The sequence below is a fragment of the Homalodisca vitripennis genome, chromosome 4 (genome assembly GCF_021130785.1).
Source record: "Homalodisca vitripennis isolate AUS2020 chromosome 4, UT_GWSS_2.1, whole genome shotgun sequence".
Lineage (NCBI taxonomy): Eukaryota > Metazoa > Arthropoda > Insecta > Hemiptera > Cicadellidae > Homalodisca > Homalodisca vitripennis.
In genome coordinates this window covers 81,355,950-81,372,671 of record NC_060210.1, presented here as the reverse complement: position 1 = coordinate 81,372,671, position 16,722 = coordinate 81,355,950, and the positions used below count along the sequence as shown (strand labels likewise).

General features: G+C 32.6%; 1 protein-coding gene across 1 annotated transcript in view; it reads left to right on the top strand.

Annotated features, from left to right (window-relative positions):
• The window catches only part of LOC124359625 (GRIP and coiled-coil domain-containing protein 2-like), a 61,654-nt gene extending 47,115 nt beyond the window's left edge, over window positions 1–14,539 (top strand). The window contains exons 16-19 of the mRNA XM_046812526.1: window positions 98–206; window positions 477–715; window positions 967–1,075; window positions 14,060–14,539. Coding sequence (XP_046668482.1) covers window positions 98–206; window positions 477–715; window positions 967–1,075; window positions 14,060–14,115 — 513 coding nt within the window. The 3' untranslated portion in view covers window positions 14,116–14,539. The remainder of the gene's footprint in view (window positions 1–97; window positions 207–476; window positions 716–966; window positions 1,076–14,059) is intronic.
• Window positions 14,540–16,722: the final 2,183 nt, after the last annotated feature.

Genomic DNA, 16,722 nt, shown 5'->3' with positions numbered 1-16,722 from the left:
TTTAATTCTCATTTCAAATTATAAAAATCAAAGTTAATTTACCATACAGTTAATCGACAGGGTCATATTATGTCTCAATAACTTGTCCTGTTTGTAGGGTTCTGAATACATTCCGGAGTATTCACCCAGCAACTCACCTGTACCAAGCACACCAAAACCACTGTTGCCCTTGGACAAACTGCTGGAGTCCAGTGACAACCCAATTGGTAAATGTCAATTTAATATTTCCTAACATAACCATAATGGAAATTTAAAGTTTAACAAAACTTTTAATACCAGTAACTTGTGTCTCTTTCTGCTTTGAGTGGCTATTTAATTATTATTTTCCTCCTAAAATTGAGGCACTTAAAATTCGCCATTAAGGAGTAATAATTCATAATAAAGGGGTATGAGCATAGCTGAAAGTCATAAGAGCTCACTACTAGATGAAATTACTGGCAGAAACGTATGTGACAGCTACTTGTAACTGTTGGCAGAGTTCCCCGGGGAGAGAGAACAACTGGAGGGGGAGGTCAGTAAACTGCGGGCAGAGCTGGAGCGTAGCCACAAGAGAGCACATCACCAAGCAGCACTACTGGCAGAGACTGAACAGGATGCAGCCCGCAAAGAGCAACTCATCGCTGTACTCAAGAAGGAGATTGGTCGGTTAGAGAGATGTATCCAGCGGCAGCCTCACGCACAGAACACTGAGTACATGAAAAATATTATTTTCAAGGTTAGTCAATAATATTGCTCCTTAGTAAATAGTGATTTCTTTTTGCTTTTTACTTTGCACCTATGAAGCTTTTATGACATTTTAATGGCTAACCTCCAACAGTGCTATAAAAAAAATCCAAAATTCACATCCTAGGTGTTTAGATTAAAATTGTTTAGATTTTATTTTGATCTATTTCTCTATTTGGAAATTAAATTTTCTGTAACAAAATATTTATTAATAACAAAATGTTGTTAATATTTTGTAAACAGTTTGTAACGCTGGAAACGGGTGAAGATCGACTGCGGTTGGTACCAGTGATAACTACTTTGTTACAACTCAGTCCAGAAGAGACCCAGAGACTTACGATCATTGCCAAAGGTGAGTCATCAGATCTAGAACAATATATTCAATCTACAAAACATTGAAAATGTTATCTTGTTTATCAAGAGATTACTTTCTCTATAAATATTTAACAAAACAGTAACATTTAAGATTTAAAAATTAAAAATAACTACAAGTGTGACTTTTTGGATAGTTTTAACATTTACAACCTGTATTCAAATTGATATTACAATACAGTTTCATTTATTTGACTTAAACGGGTGGTGGTAATAATGTTGATTAAGTCAATATGTCAGATAATAGGGAATAGAAGAAGATTAAATTGGCAACTAATATTGTGTTATATAAAACAAAACATGAACATATAGCCTACAACTACTAATATGGAAATTAGTTTTTTTCATTTTTTACATAACATTGAACTGGTTAAGTAGATTATCAGTTATGAGACAGGTGGCTGGCTCCTGTTAAAAAAAACCCCAAATCCAATTTTTGTGAAGATTAGTTATCTATTATTTCTCGTAGTTTAAAACATGTTAAATTCAAAAATAAAATTATTTTGATTCTAAATCCGCCAGATCATGTTGTAAAATTAGTTGAAATATTTTTAAAATATAAACATCTACTAAACTCTACCAGGGGGTTATGCCATGTTGCTTTCAAACACTACAACATCCAAGTCAGCCAGTGAGAGTGCTGTATGTCACGTGTCTTCCAATAGTGTTCTCTTTTTACTTCACTTTTAGTCTTCATTTAATTAGAAAAATGAATTAATTAAAATACATACGCATGTTTTTAATTAAAAACCTTTACAATACAAGATGTTGTATGAACTTATCTTACTTCATGTTCCAAGAAACGGACAAGGAAGAAAACCTCCAACAACCAAGAATAGAAGTGTTAAAAAAGCTGAATCTTAGTGAAATTCTGTTTTTTCCCCTATTCTGGGGTTTTAAATTATTTAAATGTATATGAATACAGATTAATTCAGATTTAAATAAAAATGTAAAATAAAATATGATCTAAAATTGATGTTACTTCATATCTCTATTTAAAAAATTTAAAACGAGGTAGGTAATATTGAAAACCTATTTCACGCATCAGTAAAATATAAGTTTCAAATAATGCTAAAATTAGAAATTGGTTTCAAAACCCGCTGAATTCACATTTTTCATTCAGTTGTTTTTCTTAATAACTTAAAAGATTATTGTCAAATTCCTTTCATATTTTGTTATTTTTATAAGGCAAAGCTCTAAAATTTTTTGTAAAAGGATTGTATTTTATCTGGATAAGGCTTTGTTTGTGACAGTTATTGCTGATTTTACAAAGAAAGTGAGTTAGGGAATTAGGATTTGAGTTAAGATCCTGGTAAAGTATTGTCTTTTGAACAAAGGCACTAATATGATGAACAAACTCTTTCTGTGCAATTATTGCTATGCGAGGCCACATTAAATGTGACCTGTCATGGTTTAAATCTATAATGACATTTTGAATTAAGACTTAATTAATGTATAAGTCATGTATTTTTTTAAATCAAATTGATGTTTTAGGTGAATCTGAGCAACTTATTTACACACTTGAAATATGTTAAAAAAACTATTCTTTGTCGGAGAAAATAAACTTCGAGTCAAGTAAGAATTCCTATTTAATTAGAAACATGTTTGGTAGCATGAAAGGTTTCCAATGATGAATGGAGACATTTTGGAACTTGTAAAATGGGATCATTTACATGGAATTGTGAAAAAATTCATTTAGTTGGTTACCCATGCAAGTTAAGTGGCTCATGAAGATTTTTGAAACGCTGACAAGATATTTTCTTGCTTGGTACTTTTATGGAAGCTTGTGACAGTTTGGCTTAGAATATTATTATATTAGGGGTTAAACTTAAAATGGGGGCTAGATATTAAATATGTAATATCATATCTTACAAATTACAATTTCCAATGTAATTTTATCATTTTCAGGTTAAATATAGTTGAACAATAACATTATCTTGTGATTAGTTTATTATTGGAACCACATTTTCAAGGTGTAAGAAAAATCAAAGTGAGTCTGTAAATTAATTAAATATTAAACATGTTGTCAACACTCAATGATTTTTAGTACCATTCAATACAAGCCAGTAGACAAAGAACTCCTGAGGTTATGAAAAAGATGTAATCTGAACCAGAAGTCAGACATTGATCACTGTAAGCATTGTCATTAATACCATCAAACCAAAAACCTTATATGACATATCCGCAAAATTGTTTAAAAGTTGTAAAGAAGTTAACGTTTATAATCGATCTGTCTTTTTAACTAGGTATTTTCCCCGCACCACACAAAATTGCAAAGTATACCTGAAATATTCTGTTCCAATATCCTAAGCAAGCAGTTATTGTCCCATTTCTATTACCAATCTTCTCTAAAATCATCGGAAAAAATTGCCCCAACAAACCTTATAGGCCATATAAATATGGAATTTGCTTATTGAATGGCGACATGACTTCGTGAAAAGTAAATATACATCAACAGCAATTATCCAGCTTTTTTAACACATTCTGAATAACGAAGGAGAATGCAATGTCATTTGCCTATTATTTAACCAAGGCATTCAACTGTGTAGACCATGATCTACAAATGGAGAAAACAAGACCGGGACAATACAACAAGAGCCTTAGACTGTTTTAGTAACTATGTAATAGGCAGAAGGCAAACTAAAACAGCCTTTGAATGAATGTTTCAATATTAAAAATCCAATCTCAACCACTAACCATTGGAGAGGTATGCCTCAGGACCCAGACCTCAGACCTCTCCTTTTTCTGCTGACCACCAATGACTTGCCACATTATCGGAAAGACCTTTGCCAAGTAGTTATGGATGTAGATGACACTGTTATAATTTTAACAAACAAGATACAACTTTCAAAGCAATACTGTAGTGAAAGTGACATGTACTAAACAAGCACAAAACTATCAGATATGTTTTAGATTTAAAATTGAGAAGTGCTACCTGAACTTACAACTAAACCTTTTCCAAAATATTTCAAGAATTTTTTTTTCATAAAAATCTGTCCTGCAAGCCAGATTGACCAACTCTGTTAAAAATTGAGCTCAGAAAAACTATGTAAACAAAGAATTAAGCATATGTGCTAACTATAGTTGGGACTCAAGCAGCCAGAACTGCTTATTTTGCGCTATTTGAATATTTATACATAAAGAGCAACTGGGAGCACTTATTTAGGTAGTCATAGTACAACAGAAAAAGGTAATTAAAAGTCTTATCAGATCTGGACAGCTGCAGAACGGTCTTCAATACTAATGGTAGTGGCACGTTACATTTGTGAAGTGGTAATGAATGCTATCTCTATAGATCAGCCCAGATACAGAGACATACACAATCACAACAGATGAAATGCCTCTAACTACACTCTGCCCTCACATCGTCTGAGTATATTTGCAAAGAAACCAGCTTACAAAGGATCCGTGCACTTTAACAACCTCTCTTGCAACCAATGGATCGGACCTTGTACCACACTCAAGAAGAACTTATTTAATGGCTGGATTGCAGACCTTTTTTATACTCTAAAGAGGAATTCCTGAATTGGAGATGAGACTGATAGCAATGAGATGGGAGATGAGACTGAAGCTTAAGTTAACGTTCTTTTTAAAACTGAAATTGACACATATTATATTGCATACTCTATTATTACTGTACTTATGACGTAAGTTATTTCTGTGAGATCATTAAACCAAGATGTGATAATAAAATAAAATCCATGACGACTCAATGCTGGCCAGCACAGTGACCTGTAAAGTAGCTGGGCCTTTGCCCCACTCATCACAACCTTGGAATGTGTGATTTACATCTGTGGGCTTGTCACAAACGAGGCTAACAGACACTACAGTAACAGTAGTTATTTTGAAATTGATGTAAAAACTGTACAGACACATAAATGCTTCATAAAACTTTTCAGAATATTTTTCTTTTTATATGGTTTTATTTTAAATTATCAATCTGGAACTAATAATCGGTAAATTCGTATTGCACTAAATTTTATCAGCTGTTTAAAATTATGATCAGGATAAAATTTATATGAAAGTTGATATAAATCAAATAATGTGTTGTATTTTATATACAGGGTGAGTTTTAAGTCCCTTCCCCCCCTATTTTTTTTTTAAACCGTATAAGTTAGGAGGTTTAAAACTCCGTACATATTCGTTAGACCTAAATATCTTGTTTTTCATGGGTTCATTGACTCTCCACCTCCAATGGGGGACGGTCCACGAGGAGTAAGCCGAGATTCTTAAATGTAAGCATAGGTTGATATGCACATCAAATTAAAGGTCTCTGTAAGTAGAATACAATGCCGCAAACCGGACCTCAAAAGGTTAATCCTAATGAAAATTACAGGTGTTAAAATGTACAAAATAGTAATGTGCTATTATGTGCGTTTTATCGCGCAACTTTTTAAAAGTTCATTTCAAAACAATTTTTCTATTGCTGTTTATTCTTTAAAAGAAACTTTATTTTGTTGTGTTTAATGATTTTAAGGGATCACTGGAAGTCCGAGATCTAGGAGTTAACTAAAGGATTTAATAAGAAGTCGGTCATGTGATGTGTCGTTTGTCGTTTAACATTGCCTTTTAACGCTGGAAACTGTGCTACAATCTGAATTAAAAAAGGATAATTCGTAATTTTGTTAATAATAATTTTGTTCAGAATCTGTGGTCTGCATTTTTTAAATGTAATCTTTGACATAGTCCCTGTGTCGTTTTGTAAAAGTTAAAGTTGTATGTTATCTGGGTATTCCCAGAGACTTGTTATGTTTGGTTTCAGTTACTTGGGCCATTAAGTATCTGACCTTGTTAGTTGCAGTGTGGCTACTGACCTTGTTAGTTTTAGTGCTGTTAAAGTTAGAAACATGTCTCGCACTCTTCAAGAAAAAGTTGACATGGTGTTTATTTTTGGCGCTTCTGGGGGAATAATTACCACGAAACAATGAGACGATTTAATGAAAAACCATCCAGAAAGACCTGTTAGCAGAACCTATTTAAGGCAGTTTAATAACAAAATTTAGAGAGACTGGTAGCGTTACTGATGCAAAAACGTTCAGGCCGTCCTCCTTTGTCAGAAGAAGTTGATTTTGAGGTTCTTTGTACAGTTGTGAAAATCCTCAAACCTCTTCGAGACAAATAGCAGACAATATCGGGGTATCACAACGCAAAAGCAATAATAACCCTGAAGAAGCACAAATTTCATCCCTACAAAATTATGCTACATCACGCATTAAATGAAGATGACCCGGACAGAAGATTGCAGTTCTGTGAAACTATGGGATAGACTAATTATATCAAATCCAGAACCGTAAATAATATCTGCTTTAGTGATGAGAGTACATTTTACGTAAATGGTTTAGTGAATAGACACAACTGCAGATACTGGGATAACTCTAATCCCCATGTTCACAGAGAACATCATACCCAGTATCCCCAGAAAGTAAATGTTTGGGCAGGTCTCTTTGGTAACCACGTGATTGGACCCACTGTTTATTGACGGAAATTTAAATGGAGAAAGTTTATTTACATATGCTCCAAAATAATATTCATCCATTAATAGAAAATACAATTCGCACTAATGGTGGGGAGTTTAATCGAGAAGATAAGTAAGGTTCCAGCGGGGCGGTGCTCCTCCACACTACGATGTTAATGTTCGTGGTTACCTTAATGTACATTAATCGTGAGAAGTGGATAGGACGACGCGGGGCAATAGAATGGCTGGCACGGTCCCCTGACTTGAACCCACTGGATTTTTTTTGTGGGAACACTTGAAGTCTGTGATTTATTGTACACCACTCGCATGTGTGGAAGATCTTCGGAACAGAATTACTGAGGCCTGCAGGAAAGTAACACCAGAAATCCTAACCCGTGTAAGGAGGGTGAATTTGTTAACAGACTATACTACTGTCAGGAAGTAACAGGCAATCAGTTTGAGCATCTACTACAATAAAAGGGTAAGTAACAATCTACTAGTATCGGAATCGTACAATATTTAGAACCGGAATCGCTGTTGAAATAAAAATAAATGGGTCTAAAACCTTTGTAAGACAACAATTCTTTAAATAAAATACTTACAAGGCGACACAAAACACATGATCGACTTCTTATTAAATTCCTTTAGTTAACTCCTAGATCTCGGACTTCCAGTGATCCCTTAAAATCATTAAAAACAACAAATAAAGTTTCTTTTAAAGAATAAACAGCAATAGAAAAATTGTTTTGAAACGAACTTTTAAAAAGTTGCGCGATAAAACGCACATAATAGCACATTTACTATTTTGTACATTTTAACACCCTGTAATTTTCATTAGGATTAATCTTTTGAGGTCCGGTTTGCGGCATTGTATTCTACTTACAGAGACCTTTAATTTGATGTGCATATCAACCTATGCTTACATTTAAGAATCTCGGCTTACTCCTCGTGGACCGTCCCCCATTGGAGGTGGAGAGTCAATGAACCCATGAAAAACAAGATATTTAGGTCTAACGGAATATGTACGGAGTTTAAACCTCCTAACTTATACGGTTTAAAAATAAATAGGGGGGGAAGGGACTTAAAACTCACCCTGTATTTATATATAGTACAGTAATTGCATGCAGACATAAAATTTTATGTTGTATATAATTATTTTTATTATTGAAAGTAAAATATTTCAGAAAATAAGTTGTTATGACAATGTAAATTGATTGCTCTAATTTATAAACTTAATATGTAAATTGTCATAATTTATTCAGGGTTTGTTAAATCTACTTAGGTAAGTAATATGTGAACAGTAGTATGTTCCTGTATAAAAGGACATTTAAAATACAATTGGATGGAATGTTTACTGAGAGTTTTGTTTCCAATTTGGTTGTACCTCAAGGTTCTGATTTTGGACCTATATTTTTCTTGTTATTTATGAGTATATAAAGTTCTATCTAGTGTTGAATTGTTATGGACTATATAGTTTTTGTAAATATTTTTTAATGTCCTGTGACTATACTTACACATTCATCGTTCTCTGCTAACCTAAATAACCCATCAATGTTAGCTCACGGTATATGTGAGAACATGAATTTCAGATTATAGTGTAAATATACTGAGCACTTCTACTAAGTAATGTATACACACCTTTTATAAAGATGTTATGTTGTGCCACGAGAATTAAATTATATAAAAAAATAATGAATCCTTTCCACAAAACACTTGTAAAAGAGTATTAGTTTATTTTATTCCTTCTAAGTTCTTCTAAATGTGGCATGCAATGGAAGGAAAATTGTACAGTAACATATGTTAGTTTAAGAATTGCTTGTTTTTGGACTATTGTGAATAATGGATGCTGGGGACAGGCTGAAGTGAAATTTTAGCCATAGTAAAATCAGTGTTTTATTAGTTTAAAAGCACAATCTGCTTGTATATGGATTATTACATTTATTGTGGATAATTGCTAGCAACTTGCTTGGTGGAATTTATAGAGACTTTACAAGGGAAAGATGTCTAAATCAAAGCATGTGTCTTTAGATCACGTGTATACTTCTACAGATAAACCAATTACATCGCTTTAAATATTATTGTTTGTTATTAGAAGAATGAACTAGATGTGTTTTTATATTTGTTTTGAATTATTTTATTGCAAGTCCTGATTGATAGTATTTCGTTTGTGTGTTAATAACAAACAATTAATGACACTCTATAATAAAACATGTACTTTTAGTTCACAACAGATTGGATATGTTGGTGTCCAGTAAAATTTTCCACAAAAAATGGCTCCAGGTTTTGGGGACCCTTCAAAAAATTAATTGGGAACTAATGTTCTAAGTAATAAAAGAATTGATAACATTCTCATCCTGATACGGTGATAAGGTATTTCCTCCTTCTTCACTACAACTTAAAAAAATTAAATATTATCTTGTGGTAGATTATTCTTTTTTTACTATGGGTTGGGTTTTCTTTGTAACATCAAAATATTTGTGTTTATATATACAGTCATACATTATAACACAAGCTATTAGCTAAATGTTGTATGTAGTCATAATGAATAATTATGCAGCACATTTAGTCTAACATATTCATAATGTTGTGAAAAGTTGGTTTTTTTTTGTACTAATAATTTCTAATAAGTCGGATTCATTGCTTTACTCTTTGATACGAAAATTCCTCAGATTCTAACTGATTTTTATACTTGTTTCTCATAAAGCACAAAGGAACTAAGGTTCATTCACATCTGTACATAGTCACAAATGTTAGGTGTAGTTAATGCATTTGTGGGTCCTCCTGGTGATGATCTTCTCAAGCCATTAACTAAAATCAAATGAGATTTACATTGTTGAATAAATTTTTACAGTACCAGTGTTAGATAAATTTATAACTTCATCTTGCTTCTCTTCTTTTAGGTTAGAAATTGTTTCAATCTCACTGCATGCTAATAGATTTCTTACAGATTCTTACAGTTCGAATCTAGCTCTGGAAAATACTGTCTGAATTGCTAACTTTCTTAGATGAGGTATTTTCATTGTGAGCATTTGAGGGAATCTTGCATCAGCTGATGTATAAACTGTTGTAGAATGGAATAGTTTGTGGTGGATCCTTCCTCGTTACATGTTGCCCACATCTAACATTTTTTTAGCGTAGTTTTAACTTATAATTAACTCAAAGTCGATTCACCTTGTTTCTGTGAAAATTTAAGTTAAATATTTTCAAATCGTCACACACAATAGCTAAGTAGACTACTATGCAAAGTTGAGAAAATCAGAAAATTCTCATATGCTGCTATTAAGGATGGCGTTTACTTCGTTGTAAAGCTCAAACGAACCTGTTCAATAATCTTCTACGTGAAAGCTAACAGATACCAGGCTGAAGAAGTAGTTGGTCCTGGTTCCTATCCATTTTTTGTACAACAAAGAAAATAATCTGCTTTAAAGAGGCCAGGTTATGTGTAATCAACTACTTTACGACTGTGTTGAATGTATTTTACATTGATTCTGGTGACTCATTTTTCTGAAAGAGCTTCATAATGAATACAACTGTGTGTCTATTTAGCATTTGAGGCTAGAAATTTTATACAACCATCCAGAAACAACTATGACCCTCTTCCACAGCTATCCATTGCTGACTCAACCAAATATCTTGGCATAACCATCGACAGCACTCTCTCATGGACACCCCACGTAGACCATCTTATTAAAAAACTGAGCAGCAGTGTATACGTCATTAGAAGAATGAACCAAATAGGTGACTCTCAAACAGCAAAGATCGCATACTTTGCCTTGTTTGAGTCGCACTTGAGGTATGGCTTGGTGGCCTGGGGTGGAACAACAGCCCAGAACTTACATAGAGTGCTGGTTGTGCAAAAGAGAGCGATCAGAGCCCTCACAGGTCTGAACTGTCGTGAGAGTTGCAAAGAAGCTTTTAAGGAGCAAAAAATCCTGACTGTAGTGGCACTGTATATTCTCGAAACCATCATGCACGCTGTCACATCTAACCAAACAAGACTGGCAAACCAACACCACTACAACACCAGAAACAGACACAACTTTCTTCTGGACTCTCATCACCTCAGCCTTTACGAAAAAAAGCCCTCATACAAAGGCACTATGTTGTTCAACATGCTTCCTGACCATTTGAAGACCCTACCCGTAAGAAACCTGAAGACTGCTACAAAAAATTGGCTGCTGCAACAATCAATCTATTCTGTGAAGGAGTTCCTTGACTGGAGGAATAACGCAACAACAGAACATCCATAACCAATGCTTTTATATTTGCTGATGTATGTAAATAATCTGACTCTATTACTTTTCTCCAAGAAAATGTTAATAAAGAACTGTTTGATTGATTGATTGATTGATACAAGGTTAAATAACTTTTTCCACCAGTTATTGCTTTTACCCCACATATTCAGATGCATAGACATTTTTCTCAAGAAATAGCGGGTTTCTTTAAAAATCATCAAGTTCTATAAAAACGTCATGGGCAGTTTTATCAATTCACATGAAAAGAGAAAGTCTTCATATAATTGCTTTCCTTGGATAAAAGAAAAACCAACATTACTATTTTTTATGTATGTGCTTAATTCATATTTATTATTAGAAAGGCCCAAGTTAGCATTCACTGAGCTTATGATTGTGACAAGTGCCAGTTTTATATTGTTTTATCAAGTTAATTTTAGTGTTCTTAGAGAGGAAGTGTTAAAGTGTGAGTATTTAAATCATTTTGAGATAATAACTTTTACTTTCTATATTTAATATTAGTGATAAATAAAATTGTAAAATACTCATCTTTTCAGTTTGATAAATCACATGTTTTGGGACTGGTGGATTAACTGTGGTTTATTATTAAAAGAGCTTATGGCTATGAAAAACAATGTGAGTTATTAATACATTATTAAAAAACTCACCCTCTTTCTAATGTATTAACAAGGAAATAGTAGTATTCACAATCTTTTAATTTTATTTAATACCAATTTATTTTTGTGGTATTTTCCTGTTGGAGATTATTCCACCCTCAGTCACAGCACAACCTAACTTTGACATTGACAATTGATAAAGCTTGAGTCTTATCATGATAGTTGACCTTGAAACTTGACTGAGGTTATTTGATTCATCATCTGTGCTATCTGATAACAAGTTTGCTTACTTGCAATTCTATAGTGTAATTAATAATACACTGTTCTGTGTTTTTATTAAATAAAAAGAGTGAATAGATTCAATTGTAATCAAAATACTAGAATATTTATACTTGTATTATTATTAATTGATTTCACAATTTTAAGTCATTATATTGCGGCTCAATAACAAGATAGCATAAACTTCCTTGCTTTAATATACACTTTCCCTAAAAAATGAAAAAGTCTAAATATCCCTGTGCTGTGTGTTTTTATTAAGAATGTTAGCATGTGTGCTCAAGCTGTCTTGTATAAAGGTAGTTGTAACAAATGGCACTATTTGAAATGTATTTATATGAGCACCAAATATTTCCAAAAAATAAATAGATTCTAATTGGAGTATCTCTGTGTACAATGTCCGTTGTCCACAGACAACCTGGAAAAGAAAAATGAAATTAAAAAGGGCTGCATTTATGAAAATAATAATAAAAAAGAAACTATGATTTCTAAAAGTAGTTGTTTGGAAGATAAAGAAACTATGGATATTAATGAGAAGTTTAGAAGCATGAAAATCATCACTAATGAAATTCAAAGGAACTGGAAAATGAAGTTGATAATCTACTTATTGTTGTTAAAACACAAAATGGAACCTAAATTAAGCAAATAGGCAATTTATACTTGTATTATTATTAATTGATTTCACAATTTTAAGTCATTATATTGCGGCTCAATAACAAGATAGCATAAATTTCTCTGCTTTAATATACACTTAATAGTAAGTAAGACACAATAATACTACAAATACACATTCTACTGTATTCATCAATAATAAAATGGGACCTAAATTAAGCAAATAGTCAATTAAATGAACTCCGAAGCCATAACACTCAATTAGAGTTTTAAAAGAAGAAGAAGAAATAATTCTAACAGAAAAAATAGCACTACTTGAAATTCGATTAAGAAATACCAATAGTTTCTATAACAACAGATGTAAGGAGTCTTCAGTGGGCAACCATAGACTTGAAATACATAATTTGAGAGCTTGTACCTCTACTCCTATTTATATTGATGCTGCTATGAGTGAACTGCAAAAACAGAAAGGTTAATAAGGAATTATTGTTCTCTACAGTAGTAAGAAGAAAATAAAATATCACCTAAATCAACGTACACTGAGCCATAAATTTCCCAACTGCTTTGAAGCACTTAATATTAAAGAGAGTAAAAGCAATAAACTGAGGAGTGTTTACATAGATTGATAGGTAACTAGTACTATAGATACCACAGTAGCAATCGGAAAACCCAAGAAAAAGTTATAAATATGCGCTGATAGCCATGGGAAAAAATGTATCATGGCATATAAATAAGAAGCAGGAACTCTATGAAGCAATTGGTTTTGTTAGACCTGGTGGACGATCTGAACAGGTTTTAAATATGGAAACCAATAATAAAGAAAATTTAAGAAAAAATCTATATGTAATTATGTTGAAACTAATGATGTCAAAATGAAGTTGAAACTAATGATGTCAATGTCATTTTTTTATCAAAGACTTATTACGGTTTCTATGTTTTGTTTCCAGATACTAGTGAAGATTTATAGAATTCATGTACTCAAAGTATTTCAAAAGAAATAACATGTTAAGTTTGGAGTATTCTACAACCATGAATATTTGAAACAAAATATTAAATATTCGCTATTATATTATAGAATATACTCTAACGTGCATCTTTTTTTCATGGTTTTTAAGAGTCCCCACATGCTGTTTATTAAATTTGTTAACTGCTTCTTTAGTTGGGTGACAAGGAGAAGTTCTTCAGGGTTTCTCGTAATAAATTTAGAAGAATACTAAAAATAGTTTTGCTGGTAATAAACAATAATCGAAATGCAGCTAAAGACAAGGACTTGACCTGAACTGCTAGTCCTTACAAATTGACACTGGACACCACTTATGTACATAAAATATAACGGTTGTGATTCTTCCTAAACAGTCACTTTCAAAGTAACAGAATTGTGTTAGTGCTACATAAGTACTGTATATATATATATGTGACAGTTAGTGGCCATGTTAACATTGTACAAGATAAGTGTCTTGTATATGTTAATTCTTGAATTACTATATCGCTTTGCTAAACAACCTAATGAATATAATTATAATACTTATAGAATAAATCTAGAAGGAATTCCAAGTTAATCCAGGTACATGATTATGATATAATTTATCAGTGGGGTTTGGGGTATTCACAATTCTGATTGCTTCATTCCATTAACCTATGAAATATAGCTAAATAAATAAGTATGTGCGAATATCAGTGGTGTTAAAAATAGAAGGTACCTACTAAAGTATTAATAAATTAGTGTTAATATACTTTTTTTCTTGTTTTATCATTTCATCAAATTTTTGCAGGTCAAAGTCCAGATTCAGCTGCTGGTTGGGGAAGCTATTTCTCTTCATGGAGATAAGTTTCCTTGTTTGTAGCTGCTGTGCCTTACAGTAAGAGCTCCAATATAATACATTGTGATAACTTATTTACTTAGCTTGTAACGGATCTGTAGTTCACCTGTACAGTCATGTGTATTGTTTCGCCAATTATTTTATTGTTTAAATCGAGTAAATAATAAATTATAATTTATTAAAATCAAGTATTGAGCTGTCTAAGTCATTCAAAATCATTCTTATCTGTTTTGATGGTGTTAAATAGAAATATGTAGTTGTATTAAATGAGAAATATGCGAAAGTTATATTTAAACTAGCCACTGTTTTATTTCCTTATTATCCATCTGTAAATAATAATTACAATAGAACTTTTAATCTTAAAATATTATAGTTTTTAGGGTTTTAACAAATAATGTAAATGTTATTAAAGCAATACTTATATGTAGAGTGGTTTGTGATTTTTGTATCTTCAGTTCCTATTTTCCTATTCCTATGTCAGAAATTAACCTGCATCAGTAAAGATCATGAGTGAACATTGATGCTGTTGTTACAACTCAAAATCGTACCTTTAGCATTTACAAATGTTAGTTATGTTGTAATGATGTAGGGGTAAAGGTTTGAATGTTTTTAGATCAGCTCCATTTCACCTTCCGCTTAGTGCAGCTTCTGAAATCTGTGTAAACAGTTCATGGTGTGAAAATCTTGATGTCATAATCCATTTTTAACTTGTTTCTTAATAATTTGATTCACTTTGACATAAGGTCTTTTAAGGAGACTAATTTTTCTCTTAATCTGAAAATGAATATTTCCGCTGAAAAAAATTTGATTTTTAATTTTCGCAATACTTCCTCCTGTAGTATGCATGGGAAGAAAAGTATAAAATAATGTCCTTGAAGGACAATAAGTTTTAAATTATGTAAATATATTGTACGGTTTTGACAACAAATGAACATATGGTAATTGTTAATAATATTTTAACTTCAATATATGTTGTATCTTTGTCAGTAATTTAAAAAAATAACTTATTATATTCACACAGCTAAATCAACTAATTTAGTGAACTATAGCGACAAGACAACTCATTTGCATTTGGCTATATCTGCTACCACTTTTGTTTCCTAAGCGGTTTATCTATCCATATCAGAGTCAAATCTAATTAGTAGGTCAATTCTTCTTAGTAAGATCCATACCATCCACCATAGTTTGGATGGGGGACCACAATGTTATTTTGTCTTCAAATACTCATTAGAATTCTGCCCATGCTGCTGTGGGTCAACGTTCCCTTTAAAAAGAGGATGCCGACTGCAAGACTTGTTCTTCTGGTTGAAGAATTTGTATGGTAAAATGGGATATGATCTTACTATACTTTCTAAAAAGAGAATTGGTTCTCTCATCTCTGTTGGTTGTCAGGGAAAACAATATTGCAGAGTATTAGGAGTCAGAGAATTGGAGTTTCCAAGAGATCACTGCTTGAAGAATTTTTCTCATAACCATCTGAAGTTGAATGTAAAGTTCTCAGACAGAAGCACTGTTTGCCACACATGAGCACAATATTACGAACACTGAGTGAGGGAAGTGGAGTTTCCAAGAGATCACTGCTTGAAGAATTTTTCTCATAACCATCTGAAGTTGAATGTAAAGTTCTCAGACAGAAGCACTGTTTGCCACACATGAGCACAATATTACGAACACTGAGTGAGGGAAGTGGAGTTTCCAAAAGATCACTGCTTGAAGAATTTTTCTCATAACCATCTGAAGTTGAATGTAAAGTTCTCAGACAGAAGCACTGTTTGCCACACATGAGCACAATATTACGAACACTGAGTGAGGGAAGTGGAGTTTCCAAAAGATCACTGCTTGAAGAATTTTTCTCATAACCATCTGAAGTTGAATGTAAAGTTCTCAGACAGAAGCACTGTTTGCCACACATGAGCACAATATTACGAACACTGAGTGAGGGAAGTGGAGTTTCCAAAAGATCACTGCTTGAAGAATTTTTCTCATAACCATCTGAAGTTGAATGTAAAGTTCTCAGACAGAAGCACTGTTTGCCACACATGAGCACAATATTACGAACACTGAGTGAGGGAAGTGGAGTTTCCAAAAGATCACTGCTTGAAGAATTTTTCTCATAACCATCTGAAGTTGAATGTAGAGTTCTCAGACAGAAGCACTGTTTGCCACACATGAGCACAATATTACGAACACTGAGTGAGGGAAGTGGAGTTTCCAAGAGATCACTGCTTGAAGAATTTTTCTCATAACCATCTGAAGTTGAATGTAAAGTTCTCAGACAGAAGCACTGTTTGCCACACATGAGCACAATATTACGAACACTGAGTGAGGGAAGTGGAGTTTCCAAAAGATTACCTCTAATTATTCAAATAACCCTCCGAAGTTAAATATCAAAATCAGCACAATAGCAATATCAGAAGTGAGCACAATATTCAGCAGTTAAAAGTACCAAGGGAAAGTTTAAATATGCAGACCTATTGTGTTTGCTCTTAAGTTGTATCAGCTAAATTATGAACTGAGATCTTAACTCTTTTGATCCTAACATCATATTTCTAGAATGTAAATTTCTATTAAAAAATGTTTATACAATTTAAATAGAAATATGTGTGTTTTATGAA